At 32.7% G+C, this 27,906-nt stretch overlaps 3 protein-coding genes across 4 annotated transcripts; 2 read left to right on the top strand and 1 right to left on the bottom strand.

Annotated features, from left to right (window-relative positions):
• The first annotated feature begins 536 nt into the window (after positions 1 to 536).
• Positions 537 to 3,349, top strand: BAN (NAD(P)-binding Rossmann-fold superfamily protein). Its single transcript, XM_085704210.1, has 6 exons — positions 537 to 769; positions 1,278 to 1,444; positions 1,575 to 1,775; positions 2,267 to 2,426; positions 2,519 to 2,732; positions 2,947 to 3,349. Exons 1-6 carry the CDS (start codon positions 637 to 639, stop codon positions 3,089 to 3,091), a joined length of 1,020 nt encoding a protein of 339 aa, XP_085560336.1. The 5' UTR covers positions 537 to 636; the 3' UTR covers positions 3,092 to 3,349.
• Positions 3,350 to 3,724: 375 nt separating this feature from the next.
• LOC146932520 (calcium/calmodulin-regulated receptor-like kinase 1) lies at positions 3,725 to 7,713 on the bottom strand. Its single transcript, XM_085704209.1, has 8 exons — positions 7,562 to 7,713; positions 6,402 to 6,770; positions 6,165 to 6,318; positions 5,604 to 5,730; positions 5,350 to 5,435; positions 5,182 to 5,253; positions 4,619 to 4,822; positions 3,725 to 4,274 (listed from the first exon to the last, which is right to left on the bottom strand). The coding sequence occupies exons 2-8, from the start codon at positions 6,731 to 6,733 to the stop codon at positions 3,960 to 3,962; spliced, it is 1,290 nt and encodes a 429-aa protein (XP_085560335.1). The 5' UTR covers positions 6,734 to 6,770; positions 7,562 to 7,713; the 3' UTR covers positions 3,725 to 3,959.
• Positions 7,714 to 15,947: 8,234 nt separating this feature from the next.
• Positions 15,948 to 20,858, top strand: LOC146932519 (eukaryotic translation initiation factor-like protein). 2 transcript variants are annotated; one of them, XM_085704208.1, is made up of 6 exons: positions 15,948 to 16,304; positions 16,486 to 17,446; positions 17,580 to 17,728; positions 19,443 to 19,479; positions 19,892 to 19,959; positions 20,057 to 20,858. In XM_085704208.1, the coding sequence occupies exons 1-6, from the start codon at positions 16,207 to 16,209 to the stop codon at positions 20,535 to 20,537; spliced, it is 1,794 nt and encodes a 597-aa protein (XP_085560334.1). In that variant the 5' UTR covers positions 15,948 to 16,206; the 3' UTR covers positions 20,538 to 20,858. The 2 variants fall into 2 exon arrangements, with proteins under 2 accessions (XP_085560334.1, XP_085560333.1); XM_085704207.1 differs by having other exon boundaries at positions 17,532 to 17,728.
• The last annotated feature ends 7,048 nt before the right edge of the window (positions 20,859 to 27,906 follow it).

The following is a 27,906-nucleotide window of genomic DNA, read 5'->3' as shown; positions in this document are numbered from 1 at the left end:
GTTGTTAGTTTGTTTACGATACTAAACATTTCTAATAGCTTAGAGGATCGAACTTAGATGTACTTCCATAACTACTCTATTTAACATCTCTATCACATACACTTAAGAGGTAGTTTTTCTCACACTTTCAAAAAGAAATTATGACAGTTGTACAATCTTTTTGGTAAAGAACAATATATAGGAATAGAGGGGATGGTGAAACTTTACCAACTTTTCAAGATATACTCATTGATGTCATCATGGATTATGGTGTAAGTTGGTAAATGGTCTGCTCATAAATTTAATAATGGAACACTAACGAATTATTTGAAGTGTTGGTTAAGACAAAAATAACTTGTAATCAACTTTTCATTCAATGAGAGAATTAATGTCGATGAAAAATTAGTATAATAGTAAAAAATGGAAAATCAGGTTTTTTAAACTTCTCAAAGACTTGTTGATATTGAGTCACTGGTAGACAAACTCTATCACGTGCTCACCTTAAACACCAAAATGTAACAGTTTGTTTTGTTCAAGTAACTGAACAATTTGGTGTTATTTAAGAACCAAATAACTCTTCTTTCATGACCATAAAAAGTTAAAAACTGTTTTAGTGTGTTTAAGCTTCATAGTGAAAGAGAGAGTGTAAATTAACATATGATGGCTAGTATCAAACAAATAGAAAAGAAGAAGGCATGTGTGATAGGTGGCACTGGTTTTGTGGCATCATTGCTGATCAAGCAGTTGCTTGAAAAGGGTTATGCTGTTAATACTACTGTTAGAGACCCAGGTCTCTCTCTTAACATCTCATTGTATAATAATAATTGTCTATATATTTATGTTAATATTTTATATTATATGACAATATATCAACCAAAATATTAAAATATTGTGTGCTGCCAGTTTTTTAATCGCTAATTCATGGATAAAAATATATATTCAATTTTCACTGTAAGTAAAATTTTGTGTCATTTAGACCCAAAAAGAATTTGCATGTGTCATGTTACTATTGTTTTTACAGTTGAGTTGATAATAATATAATATATATTGTCTTAGTTTTTTGTTAGTGTTTTTTTTTCTACTTACCAAACACAATCTCTTAAGCACATGTTTTGACCGGAGAAGTGTGCCACTGTAATTTTGACCAAATTACGGTGTCACCATGATTTTGTCAAATTTATCGTCTCAAAACAAGAAGTACTAGGCCTATCTCGCTATTGAAGTAGTTTTATAGGAGAGCAGAAAATACAAATAAGATTTTGCTAAAAAAGATTTTTGATTTTTGTTGTTTTGTGCAGATAGTGCAAACAAAACATCTCACCTCATAGCACTGCAAAGTTTGGGAGAACTGAATCTATTTAAAGCAGAATTAACAGTTGAAGAAGATTTTGATGCTCCTATAGCAGGATGTGAACTTGTCTTCCAACTTGCTACACCTGTGAACTTTGCCTCTCAAGATCCCGAGGTAGGTTGATTGCTAAACAAGAAACTGCGATATAAAAATTTACAACCTAATTGAATTAATTTTTGAAGTATATGCATTTGGAAGAAAAATAATAGATTAATGATAAAATTCTTGTGCTATTACTATTCAGAATGACATGATAAAACCAGCAATCAAAGGTGTATTGAATGTCTTGAAAGCATGTGCAAGAGCAAAAGAAGTCAGAAGAGTTATCTTAACATCGTCAGCAGCTGCTGTGACTATAAACGAACTCGAAGGGACTGGTCATATTATGGATGAAACCAACTGGTCTGATGTTGAGTTTTTGAACACTGCAAAGCCACCCACTTGGGTAAAAATCAAACTTTATTTAAAATATCCAGATTATTTTGACATAAAATGGGATAACAGTTTCCGACAACAATTTAAATGGTTATGCAGTTTAAAATTGAATACATGGTTATGGTTAAGATTTCAAATAAGGTATCATGGCCTATTAACCATTCACTGAACATCATTAACCAAGATTTTGAATGTCATTCTCCACGTTTTTCACGTATATTTGAACACAGTTTGGATGATTTATGAATATCATGTGTATTTGAACACCTGAAAGCCGTGGTCAATGAGGTTTAAGATCGTGTTTAATTTTTTTCAATGGATGATTAATCATCCACTGACCATAATATATATATGAATTGCATTGACCATTCAGTTTCAAATTGTTGTCGATATTTGGTTTAAAATTTGTGTCAAAATATCATTTATGTACTCAACTTAGGTAACATTGCCCTGCCCTCATTATCATTTCTAATTGGAAAAAATTATCATCAAAATGTGCAGGGTTATCCTGTCTCAAAAGTGCTAGCTGAAAAGGCTGCATGGAAATTTGCCGAAGAAAATAACATTGATCTAATCACTGTGATACCTACTCTAACAATTGGTCCTTCTCTAACACAAGATATCCCATCTAGTGTTTCCATGGGAATGTCACTTCTAACAGGTGAAAAACAGCCAAATTAAATGGTTTAAGGATTTCCAAGGACAATACACAAAGACTCATTAATGTTTCAATCTCAATTTTATATTTTGCAGGCAATGATTTCCTCATAAATGCTTTGAAAGGAATGCAGATCCTGTCAGGTTCGATATCCATCACTCATGTCGAGGATATTTGCCGAGCTCATATATTTGTAGCAGAAAAAGAATCAGCTTCTGGTCGATATATTTGTTGTGCTCACAATACTAGTGTTCCTGAGCTTGCTAAGTTTCTCAGCAAACGATACTCTCAGTATAAAGTTCCAACTGAGTAAGCTTGAAGTCATAATTTGAAATATTTACTAAGTTTCTCATCCTCTGAAGCTGCAAAGTTCAAATATTTTCCACAGAGAACAATGATTATTTCATAGTGCTCGGTTTTCTATTTTTGAAATGACTTATTGTATACATTACCTATCTTTCAAAGGATTTTCCTTCATCAGCATTAGTTTCTCCTAAGGCAAAGTTTCATTTTTTAATTGCAGATTTGATGATTGCTCCAGCAAGGCAAAGTTGATAATCTCTTCTGAAAAGCTTATCAAAGAAGGGTTCAGTTTCAAGCATGGTATTGCTGAAACTTTTGACCAAACTCTGGAGTATTTGAAGACTCAGGGGGCCTTGAAGAAGTAGATTTTGATATTTTCAATTCTCTAGCAAACTCTAAGCTTGTTATGTGTTTTTTTTTTTTTTTTTAAAAAAAAAATTGTGTTTGTTTTGTTAAGTTTGGAGTGAAATATCAAGTGAATAAGTATAAATGGAGGGAATGGCATGTTCATCTTTGAATTCCCTAGTGTATTGTCACCTCATTAAATATCTCTAATACTACCTATGAGATTGCCACTTCATTAAAATGAGAGCACAATAATTTTTTGCCAGTTCAAAATCAAATTATGTCCATGTTTTTCACCAGCTTGTTAGCTGTCATTGTTATTTTGCTAATATTCCTATACAACTCTCATTATTGTCCCCGTTGTTACAGTCTAGTAGGTTTGGCTATGAGGACATTTTAAGTGGAATCTCACCTTCGAACCCGTGTCACCACATTTCTCCCTCCCCATGTATGGTTATTTGAGTATCTGTTGGCCTAATGGCCAATAGCAAAATAAAATTAAAAATATCATCCCTCAGTATCAGTGGAATAGCAATCAACGTGCATGTATGTGTCTGTGTGTGTGCGCGCTCTTCCCACAAGCCTGCTACTCTATTATGATTGGAGTAAAAAATGGAGACTAATCCCCCTAATGACTAATGCAACATATGAAGTCATTGACCTAAAGTCGTAATAAAAGTTAAGGACCACAGGAACATAATGTTCAGGAACATAGACATATAAACATGTGCCTGGAAACAGATACCCACCATCCCCCAATCTTCTCACAGATAAACATACCCCATTCTGTAGTACCACATTTTACACTGTCATCAAAACTCATCCAGGTACACAATTAAAAGATGATACATGATTTGAATATCGGAGAACACTGACAGACTCCAATGATTATCGGCTGTGCAATCTGCGCAGCTCCTCTGAACACTCAATAGAAAAGTCACGAGTTTCTGGCTGCATCACTTCAACAGACACTTCATTTAACGCAGGAGGAGCTACTCGGCTAGAATTTCTCTTAGGCTTCTTATAAAGTTGAGATAATGCTTGAACAATGTTCCTCATTGAAGGTCGAATTTTGGAGACACCATTGACACATTTGAGTGCAAGTGAAGCCATGTCATTAAGCTTATGTACATCATAGTTTCCATTCAGTTGCGGATCCACAATTTCTTCCCATGCAATCTTGTCCTCACTTTCCATGGCAGCCTAATCATAACCACAAAAAAAAAAAAAAAAATTGAATCCAAAACATATATAATATAAAGGTTATATATACTAATTATCAATGAATTTAATAACTAAATATTGCACACATGATTAGTTCATCATATATCTGATCATACATCATCTTGCTACATCCTGATTCACCGTGAAGAGTGTATCTACAAGTGTGACATATGATTGGATATCTGTATTAATCTTCTCCACACTGTTAGTTCATAGTTATTAAAGTCTATACTGTTGAATATTGTTAGATAAGCCAAAATATACTTAAGCGCAGCAGCTCGCGGCCGCATGTATAGAAGGCAACAGAAAGACACTGTTCTTACCAGTTTTACATATTCCATGAGACCCTGCTGTGGATTCCTGCCAGTAATAAGCTCAAACAGTAGCACACCGAAACTATAAACATCACTTTTCTTAGTGAAGGTTCTTGTAGAGATATACTCGGGATCAAGATATCCAAAAGTTCCTCTGACATTTGACAGACGAGGTTTAATCATTTCTGGTCTGGAAAGCCCAAAGTCGGTGACCTGCCCAATAAAATATGCATGTTAAAAGAATATTAATGAAAAAAATCATGTTCAATATGGACAAAAACAAGGGGATATGATGGAATAGCAAAATGGCAGCATCATCTTTACAAAAACTAGGTATTAATGTCTTCTCGGGATCAAGAAAACTATGACATTGTTTACTTCCTCTTAAAGGTTTATGATAATACAGTTTTGGTGAAATATATATTAAAAAAAAAAAAGGAGAATGTAGAGATTGAGATGAATAAATAAAAGAAAAAATTACAGGAGAAAAGATATTGTGCACCAATGAATGTTCTAAAGTATCATTGAAGCCCTATTCATCTTTGTGTGAACTAAATGCAAAGGTCGGTTACCTTGGCTTTCATAAACTTGTCTAATAGAATGTTTGAAGACTTGATGTCACGGTGCACGATAGGAGGATCGATCTGCGATGAATTATTTATTGAGAAAAATAAAAAGCCAAAAGTAAACTTGTTGTCTGTTCCCTATGTGTAAACAAAAAATATGAGTATACTGAATACCGAATAATGTAGATATTCCATCACCCTTGCAACATCTAGTGCTATGCTAAGTCTCAAATTCCAGCTCAATGGCTCATGATTTTCGCCTGTATCATCAACAAAAAGGTAAGTAAAAGGGATAACCAGAAGAGTTCAAGCGAAAATTCTTAGCTATTACTGAGCAATTGAATGCTGAGAACATGTATACCACTGAGAAAATATCCACACAATTTTCCCTGCAAATATAAAACGACAAGAATTACTCTTTTTCTTACCATACAAATGAGAAGCAAGACTGCCGTTGCTCATGTAAATGTAAAGAAGCATGTGCTTTCCTCTTTCTGCAGCATATCCCACCAAACCCACAAGATTCTTATGATGTAATCTTCCAAGTAATAGGACCTGCTAACAGGAAAGTTTGAGAGAATATAAATTGTTTTAGTATCCAATTTCATAAGACTATCTTTTAAGTCCCTTCACAAAAAAGTTGTAGAGAACAGTTGAAGATCATATTGTTGGAAATTAAAAGAAATTGGCAAGATAGTAATACTATACTCCTACCATGATTGTTACAGGAAAATATAGTACAAGAACTTGTACATGACAGAATTTGCATTGGCTTAGCGAGTTTTTTTATGTAATATTCATAACAATTATAGGAGTTATAAAAGTAGGTACATAAAATAAAAGTACATAGTACAATTAATAATAGTGCCACAATGCTATACAGAAAGGATGTTTCTTCATTCAACAATTGCAAACTGTCAAAGAAAATTACATGGACATATAGATGTAAACATATTGATAGAAGCATAAGTATACTCATCAGGTATTACCTCAGTTAAAAATTCTTGTTCTCCTTGTCTTGAATTAGCACCGAGAACTTTAACCGCAACTGCCTCGCCTGTAGGCATGATTGCTTTGTAAACAGGACCAAATGCTCCATGGCCTATGATCGTTGTGAAATTAGATGTAGCCTTTTCTATATCTCTGAAAAATGAGTGACAAGGTTACACAAAAAGAGAAATATAAATCAACAACATAAGACAACAGTGCAATGAAAATTAACATACTTGTAAGAATATTTGGGAATTCCACATACTGAGACAGCATTCTTCCTCCTAAGTCCTTCTAACCAGAAAGGCGTGTTACTCCATTCCGATGTTCTTGGTGACTCAAAAGTCGCGTTGGAGTCTGATAATGATGTTACACTGGAATCAGCCCCTTTGCCATGAACATTAATGGCCTCGGTTCTCAGAGGACCGCTCTTCTCCACCTCTACACGCTTCCTTCCAGGCCTGCAGAAGACTAAAATTGAAAATACCAAACCAGCTCCAATCACAAAGCCTATGCATATTCCTATGGCCAAAATTAAAAGAGTTCTGCTCATCTCGTGCGAATTCATGATATACTAAAAACCGCTTATCAGTCTGCTCGTGTACCTGAAAGTGCATAGACAGAAACTTTAGAACTAATAAGAACCAAACATCTAATCTTACTGCATAATATTGAAACATAACCCAAAGCACACCTTTTTGTCATCAGATATAAAGGGAAAGTTTTAACTGCTACATGGAATTGTATCTAGAGACATTGTTAACAGTTGTTAATTGAAATAACTTTTTCTTAACCAGCTGAGTATTTTTCCAGCTGTTATTGAGTGACTCATCGTTCACTCAAAAATTTATAAAGTATTTCAGTCACGGATCTGACTCCTCTAAAGTGAGTATTATGAATCATTATCAACGAATCAAAGGTGGATATTGCAAGTATATCCTAAGAAATCCTAAGTTTAATGAAATAACAATATTTGATTTTCTCACTTTATACTTTACTCACTTTACGCGAGCCAAATTCATTGATCACCATACAATGACGCCATTAGACGAATTATTGTCGCCTTACAAGTAGACTTAAAAGAGGAATATGAAATACAAATTTTCAGCTTCTGAAGACAAAAGAAAGAAAGAATAAGAATAAACACACAAAGTATGCATGCTACGTTGTTTCCATAAAATCGGGAAAGGAACATTTTCCATAAGACCCTTTTCCACGATCTTTGTCACATAAATGAAACACATACACAAATAGAACATCGAATGATAGTGCTACTGAAAAGAATAAACAACAAATCATATCATAATAATCATAATAAATAATGAAAATACATGAAATTAAACTAGAAACAATGACATGATTATATCGAAAATATAAAAGGAGAAAGAGAGAGAACCATATAGTATAATGTTGATAATGAGGAGAATGCAAATGATTCTATTCCATGTAGCATGAAATTCAGTGAGACAGTGTGTGCGTAACGTTGGATTTGTACCAAAACATTATAACAGCGGTTTCATTTCATTTCACTTCACGTGACGTGGTTTTTTTGTTTTTTTTCCTTTTAACATAGGTAAATGAATCTATCTATCTATCCAAGAAAAAAAGAAAGAAAGAAAAAGCCAAATTACCTGGAAAAAGAACTAAAGCTAAAAGATCTTTAAAAATTTAACTTTTTTTTATAAAATAAAAATATTAACGTTTTACTAAAATTGTATTTTATACTAAATATTCAATGTTGTATTTTTCAATAAATAACCTTTACTGCTTAATACCTTTATTTGGCCCTTTATCAAATTTGGGTGGATTCTATAAACTATTTATGATTATCTATTTATCAGAACAAATAGTTAATGTGTTTCATCTAAAAGAACCTACTCTTTTGGCCTTACCACATTAGCGATATTGTAACCAAAAAAAGAGTGCAGTGTGACCAAAAGACTTTGGCGATATGAAATTTGAAATGTGGGAACAAATCAAACATATAACAGAGAATTTATGACAAATAGCCTATGTCTAGCTCTAATTGCAATTCAATTGGTGATTCGCATCTATTGTATTAATAATTTTAATTGACTTTGATTTCATTCTTAAATGTATAAAATAATACTCCCTCCGTTTCAAAATGAGTGTCGTTTTAGGTGTTTACACACATATTAAGAAATGCAATGATTAAAAGAAAAAGAATGGTTATTTTACCAAATTATCCTTATTAACTATTGGTTAGTTTTAAAAGTAATACTTTGAAAGTAGTGTGCAGAGTATTGATTGAAGGGTACAATTGAAAAGAAAAAGTTATTATTGTATTGGAAACTGAAAGTGACATTCATTTTGAAACAATTTTTTTGGCTAAAGCGACACTCATTTTGAAACGGAGAGAGTAATAATAATAATAATAATAATAATAATAATAATAATAATAATAATAATAATAATAATAATAATAATAATAATAATAATAATAATAATAATAATAATAATAATAATAATAATAATAGGTCATTGTGCATAAGCCCGATATTGTTAGGTTGAACATCTTTATTATAGTTCAAATCGGATATCTTTAGCATATATGTGAGTTTATGATGATGTTTGTCACTTTGTTTACATATAAAAAAAAATAGTCTCATTGGATATTTATTTCCCATTTTTTTCTGAAAGAGAAATTAACTCATTATTTCATTTATCAAAATAGAGGTCATAAAAGATAGAATCAAATCAAAGATATGGTGACGAGCAAACAACTTAAAACCCTATCTAAAATATATGGGCGACATAATCTGGTTGTCTCTTAACAAAACTTAACGGTGATCTACAATAGGACATTATAATATTGCCAAAGTCAAATTGGTTGTTAGAATTTTCTATGATGTTGTATCTTACAATTTAGCTCGATTTGCACCATTGACAGTCCTAATTCACCAAGCCGAACTATAACCTCCCTTGAACCCAATGCTTGTGCTTCGAATGGAGTAGGATAGCTTTCAAACAATTTCGTTAATGCTTTTAAGAAAAGACCTTGTCCATTTTGAATACACATTCCAATCCCAAAACATTGTTGATCACTAAACAAATCAGTGTCAATTTTTATTGCTCACATATTAAAACAACGTTTTAGAAAGAAACAAATTTTATTCAACTATTCAGGTTTTTTTTCCAGAGAAATGGTATTTAAACAACCATTTTTTGATAACTTTTATGACAACTTTCTCTCTGATACTCACATCTTGTTTTTACTTTATCTCTCTATTGCTTTGGTTTTTGTGCCACTGCCTAAATTTTTTTGTATATTTTGGTTGTCAAACAAGTTGTCCCAACAAAAAGTTGTTCAAATAACATTTTTTTTTATTCTTTCATAAGAAAACAAACAAATTTTACTCAATTATTCATCTTTATATTTTTGAATTTAATTTAAGATAATTTTATTTTGTTTTCTATTTTAAATTTAAGATAACTCGTGTTTATCCACGAATCTCCATGCTAGAAGTAAAAAGGTATAAAAATAAACTAAGAAAATTGTGACATTTTTTCTTCACAAAATGAACTTTGTTACTAAAAAACTCATCTCATTTCAATAGTAATAATGACAACAATTCAATGGAGAATACAATCAAAGTGATGGGGATTAGTCATAAATATGACCATGTTTAAAAGATTTTGGGATGTCATATTATCTCGTCTTTGAATAAAACTAACCTCGTAGTTTTGTTACCGACTAAAATTGATTTTCATTTGGAAATAATTACTCTAAATTCATAAATGTCTTCTTTTTCGATTTAATGCTATGAGCCACGACTTGTGCGTCAACTTCAAATATAACCGACATGAGATTCAAACTATAGGTCCATTGACGAGAGGTGAGTATCCCCATGGCCTCACCGACCCAAACCACAAAATGGATTGGGATTCTCTACCGCGACAATCTCACTTGTGAGTGCCAAGTGTAATTCTAGACAACAACTCATATCCTCTACATTTGACTGCATATGGTAAACATGATAGACGACTGAGATCTCACTGTAGAAATATGTCATTGCAAAAAATATTTTCCCACCGCGAATCCCAAGGCATCTGGCAACTAGTCGCAGCCATAAACTTTCTATTATCACCTCGTAAACAAAATCCACAATTTTTTCGATTACCATTGATCGAAAAGGAAAAACATTGATAGACACTCTTTAATTGTATACTCATTTAACATCCAAACATGGTAGAGCATGATTGGATATAGATTCTCTCTCTCTCTCTCTCTCTCTCTCTCTCTCTCTCTCTCTCTCTCTCTCTCTATCTATCTATCTCTCTCTCTCTCTCTCATTATTAGTCTTACATCATGTGTGCTATGAGGACGCATATGTGACTAAGAGTGTATAATGGGTGAAGGGGTGTCCAAATACACGTATTCCTATAAATAAATACACTTAAAGGAGTCATATTAGCCTAAGTTCAAATGAAATACAAGCTAACTTTGTCTATAAGACAACCATCGGGACCCCAAAAACAAAAGAGACACGTCATCAGAGGGATCTATGTGTAGTTGAGGTTGTGTACCTGCACACCTTAAATAGGCATGACAATAAAATTCATACTCGTGGTTACCCGTCCGAACCAAACTCAATTTGACGGGTTTTCCCCGTTTTGACTGAGTTTGGTTATGGGTTTGGGTTTCCCCCGATTTCAAAACATGGGTATGGGACGGGTAACGGATATATAGGTACCCATGTAACATCCCGTTTTCCCAACATGTAAAATAATACATAATAATCAGAGTATTCAACTTAAAACAGGATGTCACATTTCTTAAAAATATAAATCAAACATAAATAGAGTTAAAATCTACTCTTTATTTCAAGCACCTGATGTCTATAAATTCAAATATGTCGCAGCGGAAAAATTCTTAATATTTAAACAAGTACTTGGCACTAAAAGGCCTCAACATAAGCAACTTATTAGACAATCCTTTTCAAAGGTTCATCAACATAATTCATAAAGTCACGTAACAAAAGGAAATAAAGCAAAGATCTCCATCCCGTTACGTATCAGAGCAACCCTAAGACTGAAGGTGAGAAAAACACAAGAAGGGGGTTGAATTGTGTTAGCTTTTTCTTCGTTTTCTCCTAAGCTGAATACACTGATCATAAGTAAAGTGAGAACTGCTTCTGAAGTGAAGTTCAGAACTAAGATACAGCGGATAAAAACAGAGAGAGAGAGAGAGAGAGAGAGAGAGAGAGAGAGAGAGAGAGAGAGAGAAGGAAGAAAGACATAAAGCAATTATACTGGTTCCTTCCACAAACCGGAAGTAGTCCAGTCCCCCTTGCACTTCCAAGGATAGTTCACTAAAATGTAATATCTGATTACAACTGCTCACTGCTAAACTTAGCAAGAGACTTCAAATTGCTCAAGCACAACTGCAAGAGACTTCTAATCAAACAAGATTAAAAAGAAAAATGTTTGAGGTTGAACACTTGATATACAATCGGAGGTGCTCACAATACAAATCAGATACAGACTCTTAAGACTCTAGAATTTCTAAGATATGAACTTGAAAACAGAAATTCTAAGTGAACTTTGAATGCAGAACAATTTCAGCCGAGTTTTGGCACTTGTAAAATGTTGATGAGTCTTGTGTTCAGCATTACCAATCTCTAAGTCTTCACTCCTTTATATAGAGGTGTGAAAGAGACGTTGTGAAATTGCCAGCACATCAAAAAGAGTCGTTTGAAGCTTTGATCAATCACCAATGATCTTTTGCCTGATATGGTAGTTGTCCTATGAAGGATCAATTTGAAATCCATTCCTATTGTGAAGGAACATCGTTGCAGGCAGAGCTGTATTCCGGGGTTGTTTTCTTGTCTTGTAGCAAGGACACTGCAGAGTAGTGGAGGTAGTGGTTGTACACTACGTACAATTGTACTTTGTCAACGCTTTTTGAAGATAAGCATCCAATGCCTTCAAATCCTTTCAAAATGACCGATGCTTCACATTCCAAGTCTTCTGTAATGCTTTTGAATCCATTAAACAGCTTTTGAAGCATTAAGTCTTGCAACTTCAGATGAACTGCAACTTCTGGTGATTTGCAGCTTCTGATGAGGTTGCTTTTGATAATCTTGCTTCTGATGAACTTCAGCTTCTGATGACGTCACCACTTCAGGAGCACTTTGTCTTCAGGAGCACTTTTGGACTTCAGGAGCATTTCTGAACTTCAGGAGCATTTCTCTTCAGACGCTTTAAGCTTCCTTTTTATTGATTTCTTAGCTCTCTTTTGTTCATCCAGAACCTATTTAAGATGTAAATTTTTTTATATGGTCTTGTACACTTGAACAAATATTAGCTAGTCCAATTGACAATTTTTAATACCTTGTTATCATCAAAACTCTCAAGGTTCATTGTTAAACACATTTTGTTCCAACAAAGACGACGCGTGAGGGAGTCAACTCACATCAACAGCTATTCCTGGTTATCTGCACGTTACCCACGTAAAAGCAACATTCAAACAGAAGGGGTGAGATTCACATTCAATAATAATAAACATATAATTCATCAACAGAATTTAACAACATAGATAACAACAAATTTAACATCATAAATAACAATTATACAACGTTAATGCCTCACATAATTACGTATTACCATCTCATTAATTATAATGACAACTTGACAACACAACGACATCGACAACTCAACATCAACTTAAACAACTTGACTTCAACGACAATGCAACGACAACTCCATCAACTTGACAACTTTATATGCATGTGGTACCTATCAGGGCATCAAACCCCTAACTTTATAGAGCATAGGCTCTCAACGTGGTATAAATGATTAAGCATTCATCAGGGCATCAAATCCCCAACTTTATTTGAATGATATACATTCAACAGGGCATCAAGCCCCCAACTTAAAAATATGAATGACTAAGCATTCAACAGGGCATCAAGCCCCCAACTTTATATGAGTATGCAAAGACTCAGCAACAACAACCAACAACTTTAACGACATCGACAACAACTTACAACTTGAACGACATCGACTACAACTTACAACTTTAACGACATCGACAACAACTTACAACTTTAACGACATCGACAACAACTTACAACTTTAACGACATTGACAACAACTTACAACTTCGCATCATAACATCATAATTCATCAATTATGAACAACATCATGTAACATCATATTCATCAACATATACCTTCATATAATACTTCATCAATCATGAACAACACATAGCATCATATTCAACAACATATACATTCTCAAAATAATTCATCAATCATGAACAACATCATATAACCTCATATTCATCAATTATAAACAGCATCATATAATATCGTATTAAACAACAACAATTCATCATACATCTTCGTAAAAACATATTAAATTATCCACAAAAGATATTCACGTCAAACCAAGTTAGATTCATCACAACATAAGTTAAATACTCTTAAACACCTTAATTGAACCCATAGTACACAAGCTTTGAAGTTTGGAGACAATCCATAAGTTTTGGTTTAACTTAGAAATAGTTATGCTGAATATTTATAAAGTTTTACTAAGACCCACTTGGAGTATTTTCATCATAACTCAAAATTTATAAATCATTTTCAAGCCAAACCAAGACCATTGGAAAGCTAACACAATTATCTAAAACTTTCATGTTTACACCAAAGGCCAATTCAAAACGGAAACATGTGAAAAAGATGCAAAAACATGAAACATGGTATGTTGTCACTGTGCAATTTCGCTAAGACCTCCTTGGAGTATTTCCATCATAACTCAAAAACCAAAAATCATTTTCAAGTCAAACTAAAGCCATTGGAAAGCTAACACAATTATCTAAAACTTTTATGTTTACACCAAATGCCAATTCAAAACAGAAACGTGTAAAAAAGATGCAAAAACATGAAACAGGGTATGCTGTCAGAGGTAGCTCTCGGGAAAACTCTATTTTTCACCCAAAAACCCAAATTTCATCTACCCAAATCCCAAATTTGATAGGAAACTTAACCTATGATTATTCTACAACCTGAACATCAATTAGACACAAATTCAATGGATTTTCTACTCTATTAACAACCTATTACGACTCATAAACCCTAAATTCTCAAAACTCACAAATTCACAACAATACTTGTTAAACCCAATTTCATAATTATATACTTATGATTAAAGAAGGTTAGTCCCACCCTTACTTTAGATTGATTGATTGCAAGGATTCTACAGACTTCTCTTCTCTGACTCTTCTCTTATCTAGGTTTCTCATCTTTCTCTAGGTTTCTCTTCTTTCTCCAAAATAGTTTTGCACGTAATATAATTTTCTAACTCTAGCTCTCCTTTTTATATAAACCCTAACCTATTTATTTTCTCTTAATTCCAATTCTGCCCCAAAGCCTCATTATTCTAAATAATTATATTTCTCCACTAAATATATTCTTCCACTAAATATATTTCTCCACTAAATAATAAAATAGGGGCTACTAATAAATATCAACACATAATAATAAAAATATCACTTATCAAATATATTAATTAAATTATAAAAAGACTCTAAACTCAATCAAATAAATAAAAAATAAAAATAGGGCGTTACAACCCACCCCTAACTCATACTCAAACCCGTCCCGAATGTAGAAAATTACTTTATGTTGATATGCCATGTTATTTTGTTTGATAATTGTCGTGTTATAAAAACTATCATTGATATTTAAAGGAGCAACTAAATCAATATGTTTACCAAATGTTAAAGTAAACATATTGTTGGATAATGCATTACAACATTTCTTTAACGGTTGCAAAAAAATTTATATTCTTTATTAAAAAAATTTATTCAATGCGGGGACGGGGATGGAACGGGGATACCCGAACCCATCGGGGAGGGAATTGCGGATCAATTTCTCATACCCGTTGGGTATGGGTAAGGTAATGAGTAAGTATATGAGAATCATATATGGGGACGAAGAATGTAAAACTCATCCCCACCCCACCCTATTTCCTTGTCTAACCCTAAACTTACATATAATCTTATGTCCGTTAACTTTACACACCCTGAGAAATTCTCTTTGCACTGTGTTTTGTTTTTAAGAAGATTCTTTTGTAGATATCTGCATAATGCAAATATATACTCCCTCTCTTACTAATTATAAACAAATTTGACTTTTTAAGTTCATTCAATTAATAATGTATGTGATCCATATATATTATTAATTGAATGAATCTAAAAAGTAAAATTTGCTTATAATAAAAAACGGAGGGAGTATATTGTAAAATGAACATCATTATCCCAGTCAAAATTTCTCCATTTTTTAAATTTTTTTTAGTGACATCCTATTAAGAAAAAAAGTTGAAGTATTTTGTTTTGTTTTTTTTTAAGAAAACGGATGAATTTAGAGCTTGTTTGAAACACTTTTCAAAAACACTTTTTTAGTTTTTAAAAACTTGAAAATTTAAAATTTGTTTGCTAAACTTTTTTTTAAAATTACAGTTTTGGAAACTGTTTTGAATTTTGTAGTTTTGGGACTAAAAAACTAAAATATGTAAAAGGATAACTATTATGAAAAGAGGACTTGTATATTTCATGAACTATTTCAAACATGCCCTTAGTAGCGGGCCCCATAATGGCAATAGTAAATAATAACCCGCCACCTGTCCCAAGCATCTTACACAATCAACGATTCCATTTCAATCGAATCCAACGACAACAATTTCCGTACCACCACGTGGCAAACATCGAATTGACAAGTATAAGTAAACCGTAGAACACACAAACACTCCCTTCCCTCATCGCAGAAAAACTCAAATATATCATCTCTTCTCTCACTCTCTTCACCTTTTTCCTTTTCCTTTTCCTTTTCGCACCCCAAAAATCACTAATCGTGTTCCTTCTTCGTTTCTCTTCTTCTTCCTATTCATTCTCACTCACTCGTGTGAGGTTTCCTTCGTTTCACTGATTCATAATCAATAACAATAATCACCCTGAAACTCATCCTCTTCCGTTACGATTCTCTTTTTTTTTTTTTTTAATTTTTTTTGTGAGGAAGAATGTCGAAGAAGAAAGTGAGTGGAAGCACCATGACACTCAAGGACTTCCACGGCGGTTCTATTCCCTCCGATCTCCCTCTCCCTTCCGCTCCCGGCGTGTAAGTATATTAATCACATCAATTCCTAATTAGATCTAATCCTTCTAATTAATCATGATTATTTGTTTATATTGTTTTATTTAATCACTGATTAGTTATTTTAATTCATCGATCTGTTTTTGAAAAGTTACTGTCATGATTTATCTATTTACTCTTTTTTTGGATTTTGGATTCTGTACAGAACTGTTAGGCCTTCAGATCGAGTTGGTTATGATCGGCCTGCAACGTGGGGGAATTCGATGGGGAGACCGGATCATTGGTCTCGGCCCCACACGTCTCCGGCAACTAGACATTACGATGATAAATCGATGTTTCTTCCACATACTGCTCCGATTGGTAGGAATTTTGATGAGGATGAGAGGAAGCCGTTGGATGGTAGTTCGGCTCCGAGGAGAACGATTAGTGATGAGAGTATTCGTGCTCCTTTGCCTTCTCGTGTTGAGGTGAAGCGAAGTAGTTCGTTGAGTAGGCAAGTGGCTGCTCCGGTGTCACCTGTTAATGTTAATTCGTATTCGGCTAGGCTTACCGAGGCAACTCATGTGGGAAATAATTCCCATAGTTTGGGGGTTAGTGGTGGTGGTGGTGGTCATCCGAATGTGTGGTCAATGAGGAAGGAGGTGGCGAATGCTGTTGAGTCAGAACAATCTGCTTGGGCTAGTGCGAATGCTGTTTCCAAGTTGGCTCATGCGAGTGCGCTTGATAAGGTATCATCTGGTAGATGGCAGACGGTTCATTATCAGACAGAGGTTGAGGCGGTTAGACCTACTAGAGTGGAGGGTAGACCGCATGCGTATATTAATAGTAATAGGATAGATACAGTGGTTGAAAAGGAGCATTCTGATGAAATGCTAGCAAGACATGCTGAAAGGGGTTTAGTTATTGATAATCAGATGCAAGGTGGTGGTAGGAATGAGTTACTCGAACATGAAAGGTTGGGGGTTCATAAGTATTCAGATGTACGGCCTAGAAGTGTAGCTCAGTTTTCCGATGGAGTTCAGCCTGCTCGAACTGATGGCAAAGCTGTTGGCTCAGAATCGCAGCACCCTATAGCTTCTGAACCTATTGAACGACCTAAACTTAAGTTGCTGCCGAGAACAAAGCCACTGGAAAGTTCCGAACCTTCTGTTATAGAACACACACAGGTATTCACATATTCAACTTATGAGATTCAGCTTTTATACGTTCTTTTATTCACATTTTTAATTCTCTCATTTTCTCTCATGTTAGGGATATCGTCAAGTTAATGATTCTGTCCATGTCGAAACTGTTTCTCAGGGACATGGACATGCTAATTTTGTGAAGTCTGTTTCGGCTGGAACCGAGAGTCCAAAGGATCCAGGACAGCGTCCAAAGCTGAATCTGAAGCCTCTGAAACCTCGGCCTGAGGTCCATGAACAGTCGGAAGCAAACAAGGAAAGAGACAGGTCAGTTACATGAGACAGTAGGTAGAGGAGTTTTTCACCGTGTTTTTATAGTTTTATTGTGTGGTAGGTGTATTGATGTGTTGTTAATAATACTAGTTGGGTTCAACCCACCATGAACTGTAACCATAGGTCTACTTGCACATGCCAAAGATATTGAAATATGAAAATATGCTATCACCTTAACCCCCAATTCAAATAATCACAATACGCCAAAATTACTGAATTTGGAAGATACATGCATACACAACTTTTCTGGCCAGGTCATATATCATGTAAAGCTGAAAAGTATATACATGGCCACATGCCACTTATATAATGAATAGTTGGAGATTTAGCTTATCAATGGGAAAATAAAGAATATGTGTCATGTAAGTATGTGGTTGCATATTTTTTATTTTTTTTATGATAAAGGAGATTCTCCACTATAACTGATATTTGCAATTTAGCGCAAAAACCATGAAGGATCACATGGTTTTTATGGAATGGTGTTACTATTTTCCACTCATCCTCTCTTATATTGTCATCTACCCTTCGGATAGCTTATTCAGGTTTCTTAGTGTTTTGAACAAAATCATTTACATTAAACAAAGATACTTAAACACCCACCTCACAGTTACAAATACTTGTACTCTTAAAATACATAAGAGAAGACATGCTATACTTTCTAAAAACCTCATTTGTGTTTCAAGAACCTCATTTGTGTGTCTTAGGGTAGGGTGATGTTAATTTCCCCATTCTTCTTGTCCGTTAAGTTGGAACTGAGAAAAATATTAGAAGGTGCACTGTGGTTTTTGTTAATATTAAAGGCTAAGAACTGCAGTAACAGCTGTGTGCTTACTAAATGGAAAGGAGGAACATTGGTTAATTGATTATAGGTCTTAAAAGACTTTATTGGATTTGTCACGTAACCCTATCAAAGTGTAGATTACTTTTAGAAATGGTAGATTATCAAACATTCTCCTGTACAAACTTTTTCTTAAGAAGTTAATTTATGCATTTTTAAAATTTAGCCACTCTTTATTAAACTCCCTGGAGTTACATTTATCTAAAATACGGAGACATTTTATAAGTAGTGATGTTGATAGCTCTCTGTTTTTGTTTTCATGGTTCGTTTGCAACTTAGTAATTTGTACATTTAGTGTTTTTTTGTGGAAGTCCAGGACGACGTCTTAGATTCCAAATTTCATGTTTTTTATACCTGCCTGTATCAACCAAGGAATTGAAAAATAGTTAAACAGTTGCATGCTCTTATTCTTGTCATTTTGAGGAATGTTTCATGTTTGCCCTTGTGAAATGTCGTTATGGATTTGCTTGCCAATGAGCCTCAAATGGAAAACATATACTTAATTTTCAGTTACTGTTCAGTACAATGTGGCTCTTGTGATTTGGAAATACAATGTATATTTAACCCTGTTGTTTCTCAATCATTGCCTACTTTACATGTCCCGACCACTTTAACAAATTAGCATCTCTTGGGATCCTCAAATCATGTTTACTGTGTTCATGACCTGCCAATTTGAAGGTTTCTAAATTCTGCTTTTGTTTCAAAGCAAGTGAATATTAAGTACTGATTATGTCAAACTTTGTGATATCTTAATTTTATGTTGAATCTTTTGGTACATGTTTGATATGCATGGGCGACTTTCAGCAAATTTATTTGATTAATTATCCAATTTCATGTTTAATAATGGAACGAATGATGCAAATGTTTCAGGAATGCTTTATTTGGTGGAGCTCGCCCTCGAGAACTAGTAAGTCCTTTTCACTTATTTTTTATCCTGAATACCAGTTAAAATCAACGCTTTATTATTTTTTTGGCAAATGGATCCTCTCCAACAGGTGAAAGAGCAAGACAGAGAGAAAATAAATATTGAAGAGAGAGTGAGTGAGGAAGAGAGAGGGAGAGAGACTAAGAGAGAGGAGAGTTTATGAGAGTTATTGAGTAGTGAAGAGATGATGGATGGAGAGGATCCAACCTCTATCTTTTGTCTGTCGTGAGCAGGGGATAGTAGTTTCACATCTGTTCATTTTTTGTTCTCTTAAAATGTTTATCCTCTCTTTAGTGGAATTCCCCCACCCCCGCAATCTATGTGGTTTGAAAGGTTTCATAGTTCTAAATGCAGCAACTAGCATCACTAAATCTTATTTTCATCTTTCCATCAGGTTTTGAAGGAGCGAGGGGTTGATGATGTTGCAATAAAAAACTATGACGTGGTTGAGAATTCAAATAGGTGAGAACTTGTTTTTTGTTTTATCTGATATTCTAGATGGCTCCAGTGGTGACCCAAGTCTGATTTAATGCCTGTCAATAAATTATGCTTTGTGAAGGGTTGAACAAAATACTCCTAGGTCCGAGAAACACCATGATCATTCAATCCAGACTCGATATGTCGAAAAAACTGAGGATGGTCTCAATCAAAGAGCGGGCAGAAAATCTGAAAGGAAGGAGCAAAAGGTAGACGGTGACAGGGCTCCTGGACAGAGGAAGAATTGGCGCAGCGGTGATAATAACAATAATAATAACCGGAGAAACCCGAGGGAAACTGACAGGCAGCAAGTTCCTGAGAGGCAACCTTCACCTGAAACATGGCGCAAGCCTGTGGAATCATCTCAAGGTGCCGGTGGCCCACGCTACGGTAGAGCAGCTTCAGCCGTTGAACTTGCCCAAGCATTCTCTAAATCTGTGTCAGATCCCAAAGTAAATAATGATAGGTTTTCAGGTCAAAGGGGTTTGAATGCTGGCAGGACGCAAGTGCCCTTTTCACGGCTTGTTGGTCCTACTTCAAGGCCTCAGATCAATGGTTATTAAGTCTCTGGTGGAAAATTGGGACTCGTTAGAGACCTTTGGTTTTTTCATCTTGGAGACAGCATTTGCTTCATGCAAACTGTGGAATTGCTGAACATTCCATGGAGTGATTGTAGTTTAACTTATTTTTCTCTCTTTCATGAGCATGAGTGAGAGAATTAAAACTGTTGCTAGTTGCAATGCATTTATTATGACGATGTCTATTTACAATCGCCATGTTGTTTTTTTTGACCCTTATTATTTGCAACCAAACATTGTTTTTAACTCTGTCTGGTGATATAAAGAAGAAAGACCATGACTATAGCATATAATTTGTTCTTTTAAGCTTCCTCTTCTTGCTGCTATTCTGGGTCATTTATGATCATGATTACGGTCTTCAGATTCTAAAGCATATAATCTGTAGTTCTCGGCATGTTTCGTGTTTATCTCTTTTTAGAGTATAATTTGGATCCAGGAGCAATTTTGTCACTATAGTATCAATATTGCTCTAAAAACAGATAAACGTGGAATAAGATGAGATACCCCATGATGTCATGGGTTTCAGTTTCTCTGGTTTAATTTTATTAAATCATTTACTAAGGTGTGACTAATCATCTTAGCTCAAAATCAAATGCAGGCATGACTCATACGATGCCAATGATGGAACTAAAAAGATGATTGGAGTATTAAGTTTGTGATAGGATTCATGGTAATAGTTAAATAACGACGATTAAGGTAGTTTATTATATAAAGGGTCTTTATATCTAGGGTTAAATATATTTTTGGTCCCTATAAATATACCAACTTTTCGTTTTTGTCCCTCTAAAATTTTCCTTCAACTTTTAGTCCCTATTAAATTTTCAATTACTACTTTTGGTCCCTATTTTTAAGTTAATTTTATTATTTTTTAATGAAATTGTGCAGAAATGTGTAGAATATTATAAAAATATTTCCCAAAAAAAATTAGAATTTTTTAACAAAACATAAATTTAATATGAATTTTTAACCATAAAAAATATAAAAATTCATATTAAATTCATGTTTTGTTAAAAAATTCTAAAATTTTTTTGGTGAGATTCTTATAATATTATGAATTTTTCTACAAAATTTTATTCAAAAATATGAATTCTACATATGAGTTTACTTTAAAAGAGGGGCCAAAAGTGAAGATGGAAAATTTTTGGAGGACTAAAAGTTGAAGGAAAATTTTAGAGGGATTAAAACGAAAAGTTGGTATATTTATAGAGACCAAAAGCATATTTAACCCTTATATCTATATGACCATTTTATTCTACGATTTTGATAAGACATTTGATCATATGATTATACCATAATTTTGCTGTCAGAGGCAATTGTTCAAAATGAAACCAGGATAACTTAAAAAAAAATACTCTTGACTATTGTAAATAACAAATGTTTTTGTAGTGATAATTCGAAAATCCAAAATACAAAAAAAAATCTTCAATTTAAATAACACTAAAATGACATAAGAAACAACAGAATATAACACAAGAATATGTGAAAACCACTCGGTTTTTGCAAAGCATAAAACACATTGATATCAAGCAAAATGTACTTTTTTTTTTGGCAATGATCTTTTATGTTTGTACACATTTCAACCTCACTTTCAATTTTTTGGCAATGGTTTTAATTTCTGCTACATATTTTATCAAGTGGATTGTACTTTGTTTTACTATAACACAAGTTTTCTTTAAGCAAATAGAGAGGAGATGGTGAACCATATGCATGCCCTAAATAAATTAAAATAAAAAAGGAAAATTACAAGAGAACTCGGAATCTTTATACTAACAATCAGGGCCGGCCCATAGCCCGTCGAGGCTGGGCTACGGCACCGGGCCTCCAATTTTTTGGGGCCCAAAATATATTTTTTTTTTATGTAAGACACGAAAATAATGGATATATATATCTATTAAAAGTGAATTATTTCAATTTGTACAACTTGCATCAGTGGCGAAGGCACTTTTTGTTGAGTATGAGGTCGTGTTCAAAACCCACCAAAGTGTGATTTTTATATATTTTTTTAAATGACTTATTTATTTTTTTTGGGGCCCAGATTTTTTTTTTTTTTTTTGCATCTCTTATAAAATTAAAACTGGGCCCATGAATTTGTTAAGACAGCCCTGCTAACAATTTAGAGTTCTTAGAAATAGCTTATTTCAAAATCCTCTCCTCTAAAGATATCCACCTCAACAAAATCCTACTTGGCATTAGTTCCAAAAATTTCTCCTTATGTTTAATACAAGCTTAATAATTATAATTATTATTAAAAACCGTTTTTTATTTAACATTAAATTGTTTCGATTAAACATAAAATACATAGTTTCAATTAAACATAAAATACATAGTTTCGATTAAATTGTTTCGATTTAACATAAAATACATAGTTGGTTACAAACAAATAATTATTATAATTATTGTTTCGATTAAAATTTATATGTTACATTAAAAAATTGGTACGTTACAATCAAATAATTATTAGTATAATTATTGTTTCGATTCAAATTTATATGCTACATTAAAAATTTGTACGTTACAATCAAATAATTATTAATATAATTAGTATTTGATTAATATTTATACGGTACATTAAAAATTTGGTAGGTTACAAAATTATAATAAATAACTTGAATAAATTATATTTTGAACTTTGGTCTGTTACACTATTACAGTAACCTACTAATTAAAAATTTAATTGTAGTAATTAGTTTTTAAGGTTATGTAATTAATTTTTATTCCTTACAAAATTATATTACTTAATATTAATAGGATATTATTAAATTTCAAATGTTATGAAGTTAATTTTTTGTAGGTTACATAAAATATAATCTAATCGTTTAATGTACATTTTATAAAATTAACGACGATGGTAAGATTAATTTTAAAACGGTCAAATTAATAATCAATAGATATTAACTGTTATGGTACTATTTTTCTATATAAATAGTAGCGCTTTTGGGTATGAGTACACAAGAATCACAAAATATAGTTCTTCTTTTTCTGTACTCTGGTTCTCTGATATCTATATTTTAAGTTATTTCTGTAATTTTTTCTATTGCAAAGAAAAATGTCTACGAAACACGACTTCATCTCTGATGTTTTGACAAGAAAACAATCGTGTACATTGGTTGTGAGGGTTGTTCGTGTTTGATTTGTTCAAGACTACAAAAATAAAAAACTACCATTTTTCATGGAACTGGTTCTAATGGATCGAAAGGTACTTTTTTCATATCGTTTTTGTTTTTTGTTTAAAGTATAGTGTTTTAATCTTTGTTATCTAGGGTGATCAAATTGGTGCGTCTATACGAAGAACATTGATCTACAAGTTCAAGGAGCAGCTCCAAGAGGGAATGGTGTTCACAATTTCCTCATTTGATGTTGCTTGCAACAGTGGTTCGTATCGACCATCACGTAGCGAATACAAACTGAATTTCACAATCAACACAAAAGTCAAACTATCTAAAACTGTTTTGGTCACAACAAACATGTATTCGTTTACACATGCACCTGATGTTTTCAATGAATCGTACGACAACAACTACTTGGTTGGTAAGTGACTATAATTTTCTTCATGTATATTTTGAGAGTTTTTAGAAATAGCCTATTCTAAGAATCCTCTTCTCTAAAGATGTCCACATCATCATAACCTTACATGGCATTTGTTTCAAAAATTTCTCCTAATTTTTAATACAAGCTTAATAATAATAATAATAATAATAATAATAATAATAATAATTAAAAACCGTTTTTAATTTAACATTAAATTATACATAAAATACATAGTTTGTTACAATCAAATCATTATTAATATAATTATTGTTTCGATTAAGATTTATATGTTACATTAAAAAATTGACACGTTACAAACAGATAATTATTAATATAATTAGTGTTTCGATTAAGATTCATATGTTACCTTATTACATTAAAAATTTGGTACATTACAGTCAAATAATTCTTTCAAAAAAAATCAAACAATTATTAATATAATTAGTATTTCGATTAACATTTATATGTTACATTAAAAAATTTGTAGGTTACAAATTATAATAACTAATAATTTGTAAGTTACTATTAAATTTCAATTGTTATATAATTAATTTTTTGTCGGTTACATCAAATAAAATTTAATTTTTTTAATATATGTTTTATAATATTAAAGATATTAACAATGTGTACCAAAAAAAAAGATATTAACAATGTCAATTTTAAAATGGTTAAACTAATAATTAATAGATAATAACTGTTATGATATTATTTTTGTATATAAATAGTCGCGTTTTAGGGTACAACTAATCCACAATCACAACAATTTTTTTATTTATCTATTCTCTGGTTCTCTGGAACGCAACTTCATTTCTGAAGTGTCACATAGAAAAAAAATCGTGGATATTAGTTGTGAAGGTTGTTCGTGCTTGGTTGGTTTTAATGGATCGAAATGTATTTTCTTTCATATTGTTTTTGTTTTTTGTATTTTTTATTTGAAATATGATGTTTTAATCTTTTGTTATGTAGGGTGACCGAATTGATGCTTCTAGATGAAGAACATTGATTTACAAATTCAAGGAGCAACTCCAAGAGGAAATGGTTTACACAATTTCCTCATTTGATGTTGGTTCCAACAGTTTATCAAATTATCAACACAATTGGCCAATCAATATATCGAAATAAATAGAACATGTTTTTGAGTGATTTTATATGGCTTAAGTTGTCTCTTCACATGTCATTATTCGGTGTATTTTTTTTATTTTACCAAAATAAAGTTCAAGTACTAGACATTGAATTTATGATTTACATTTAATTATACATTTTTTTGTACGTCTTAATACTTCATTGGTATTCTATGTCAATTTTGTTAAATTCAATTGAGAAGTTATACACGTGTTTCATGTTGATTTGTCTTCTACTTTACGCAAATGTTTAGTTCAAGATAGAAGCCATTATGCGTGTTCACAACACCATGTCTCACGTGACAATAATTCTATCAAATTGTTAGAAAAAATTATTACTTGCATGAACAATTAAATAAACGTTCAAATTTATTAAAATTGATGCGTAATAAAATTTGGTCAATTACATCCAAATAATAATTAGTAGAAATAATACTACAATTAATAAAATAATGTACCGCTATGATATTGGTCGGTTACAATAAAATAATAATTAGTAAAATAAACGCTTTGATTAAATGAGAATTTTTTTGATAAAAATATTGGTCGTTATAACAAAATAATAAACAATAAAATAAATCCCCTAAAAAATAATAATAACAATAATATAATAGATTTTATGTTTATTTAAAAGATGTTACATAATATTTTTATTATCATCAAACTAATTTCGAACCCCCATCCCCACCCCTTTTCTAACACCAATGAAAATTTTAGTGTTAAGTTACTTAATATTTTTGATTCTTGGGCTAGTCACCGTATTTTTGATTCTTATCCTTCTTGTATTGAACATTGGATGATTAATGATAATAGTTAACTTTGTTTCGGTCAAAAAAAAAAGTTACTTAATATTTAATATATTATATATTGATGTAATTGGTGACTTGACTAAGGTGAATTTTGTTTGTACGAAGACTCCAAATCAATTATCTTAAAAACACTTTGAGCACAAGATGTGCCTAAAAAAGGAAAATACAAAGTTTAAGATGCAAAGATACAAAAGAACCAAATCACGAGATAGAATAACCAAGACAAGTATAAGCATTATTCCACCAACAATTCAACTCAAAGTACGAACCTGATTTCTTAGCATTATGTCTTTTCAAATAATCCAAACGTAAGTCAACCAAATCAACTGAAAACTGAAACAAACTTTTTTTTTTTGAACAACTGAGAACCACCGAAATGAATAGTAGACGAGAATTAATGGGAAAAACACAATAATTATCCAACCACTTTAGAATAATATGTAATATGCTACCAAAGAATTCACACTCAAAATACAAATAATTAACATTTTCCTCTTTCTCACACCTACCACAACATAAAAATGAGTCCGTATTTAAAATACTCCATCAAGCTAAGTTATCCTTTGTTAGAATTAAGTTATTCAAGAGCCTCCACAGAAAGAGATAAATATTTTGAGGAGTTGCTTTGTTCCAAATGAGATTTTTGAGAGCCATAGGGTCATCATACTCCACTTGCATCATCAGATGATATACCCCTTTAACATTATCTTTCACAATGATCAAGTTTCCACGTCCACATATCAACGACGCTAGCCTTCAAAAACAATGTTGTCCAACGAAGAACAACAGTATATCTCTTGCACCTCCTTTAAAATAAAATTATGACATTGTCTCCACCCCATCCAACCCTAACCTACGCATCTCCTTAAATGACACATAGTTATTTTGAGATAACTCAAAAGATCTTCTAAATATGCTACACAAAGAGCCACTCTACAACCACATATCATGGCAAAAAATTGCATTTTCTCCATCACTCTCCACTATCATCAAGTTGTCAAACCAATTTCTAATCCCCGTCTCCACACCTATTTTAACACCATAGAAATATTTCCACCACACATACACCTAACTGTGTCGTCTGGTCACATGAACTCCCTCCAACCTTTTCTAAGAAGTTAAAACTTTAAATTGCAAATTTATTGATCCATGTTAGCCTCCAAAATCATTTACTTAACAAAGATAAGTTAAAATTCTACACTCTATGAACCCAAATGTCATAACTAAATTAACTAAGACACACCTTATTCCACTTAACCCAATGGTCCCTCCTAGCTTCCTCACTACCTCCCGAATAAAAATAATAAGGATTCAATAAAAGAAATTATACTTACGTGAGTCATGAAAAATGAAAGAAATTAAACCAATTGTGGTGGATATTGAAAGAGAATACAAAAGATACATTACAAGAACTAAGATGTGTTGGAACAAAATGTGTTTAACAATGAACCTTAAAGAGTTTTGATGATAACAAGGTATTAAAAATTGTAAATTGGACTAGCTAATATTTGTTCAAGTGTACAGGACCATAGTTAAAAATGTACATCATATAAAGGTTCTGAAGAACAAAAAGAGAGGTATGGACTAAAGAAAAGGAAACTTGAAAGCATCTGAAAAGAAGTGCATCTGAAGTCTTAAGTGCTACTGAAGAATGATGACGTCATCAGAAGCTGAAGGTCATCAGAAGCTGAAGGTCATCAGAAGCTGAAAGTCATCAGAAGCAGATAGTTCAGAAGCGACTTCATCAGAAGCTGAAGCTCATCAGAAGCTGATTATCACCATAAGCTGAAGATTCAAAGATCAACACTTCAAAAGCTGTCTATTGAATTCGAAAACACTGCAGAAGACTAGTGGATGGTTGCAACGGTCATTTTGGTGAAGATTTGAAGGCATTGG

The sequence above is a fragment of the Medicago sativa genome, chromosome 4 (assembly GCF_051527215.1).
Source record: "Medicago sativa cultivar Bolivia chromosome 4, Bolivia_mono, whole genome shotgun sequence".
In the NCBI taxonomy this organism is placed as follows: Eukaryota; Viridiplantae; Streptophyta; class Magnoliopsida; order Fabales; family Fabaceae; genus Medicago; species Medicago sativa.
Note: the sequence above shows the minus strand (reverse complement) of the source record. Positions and strands in the feature narration are given on the sequence as shown.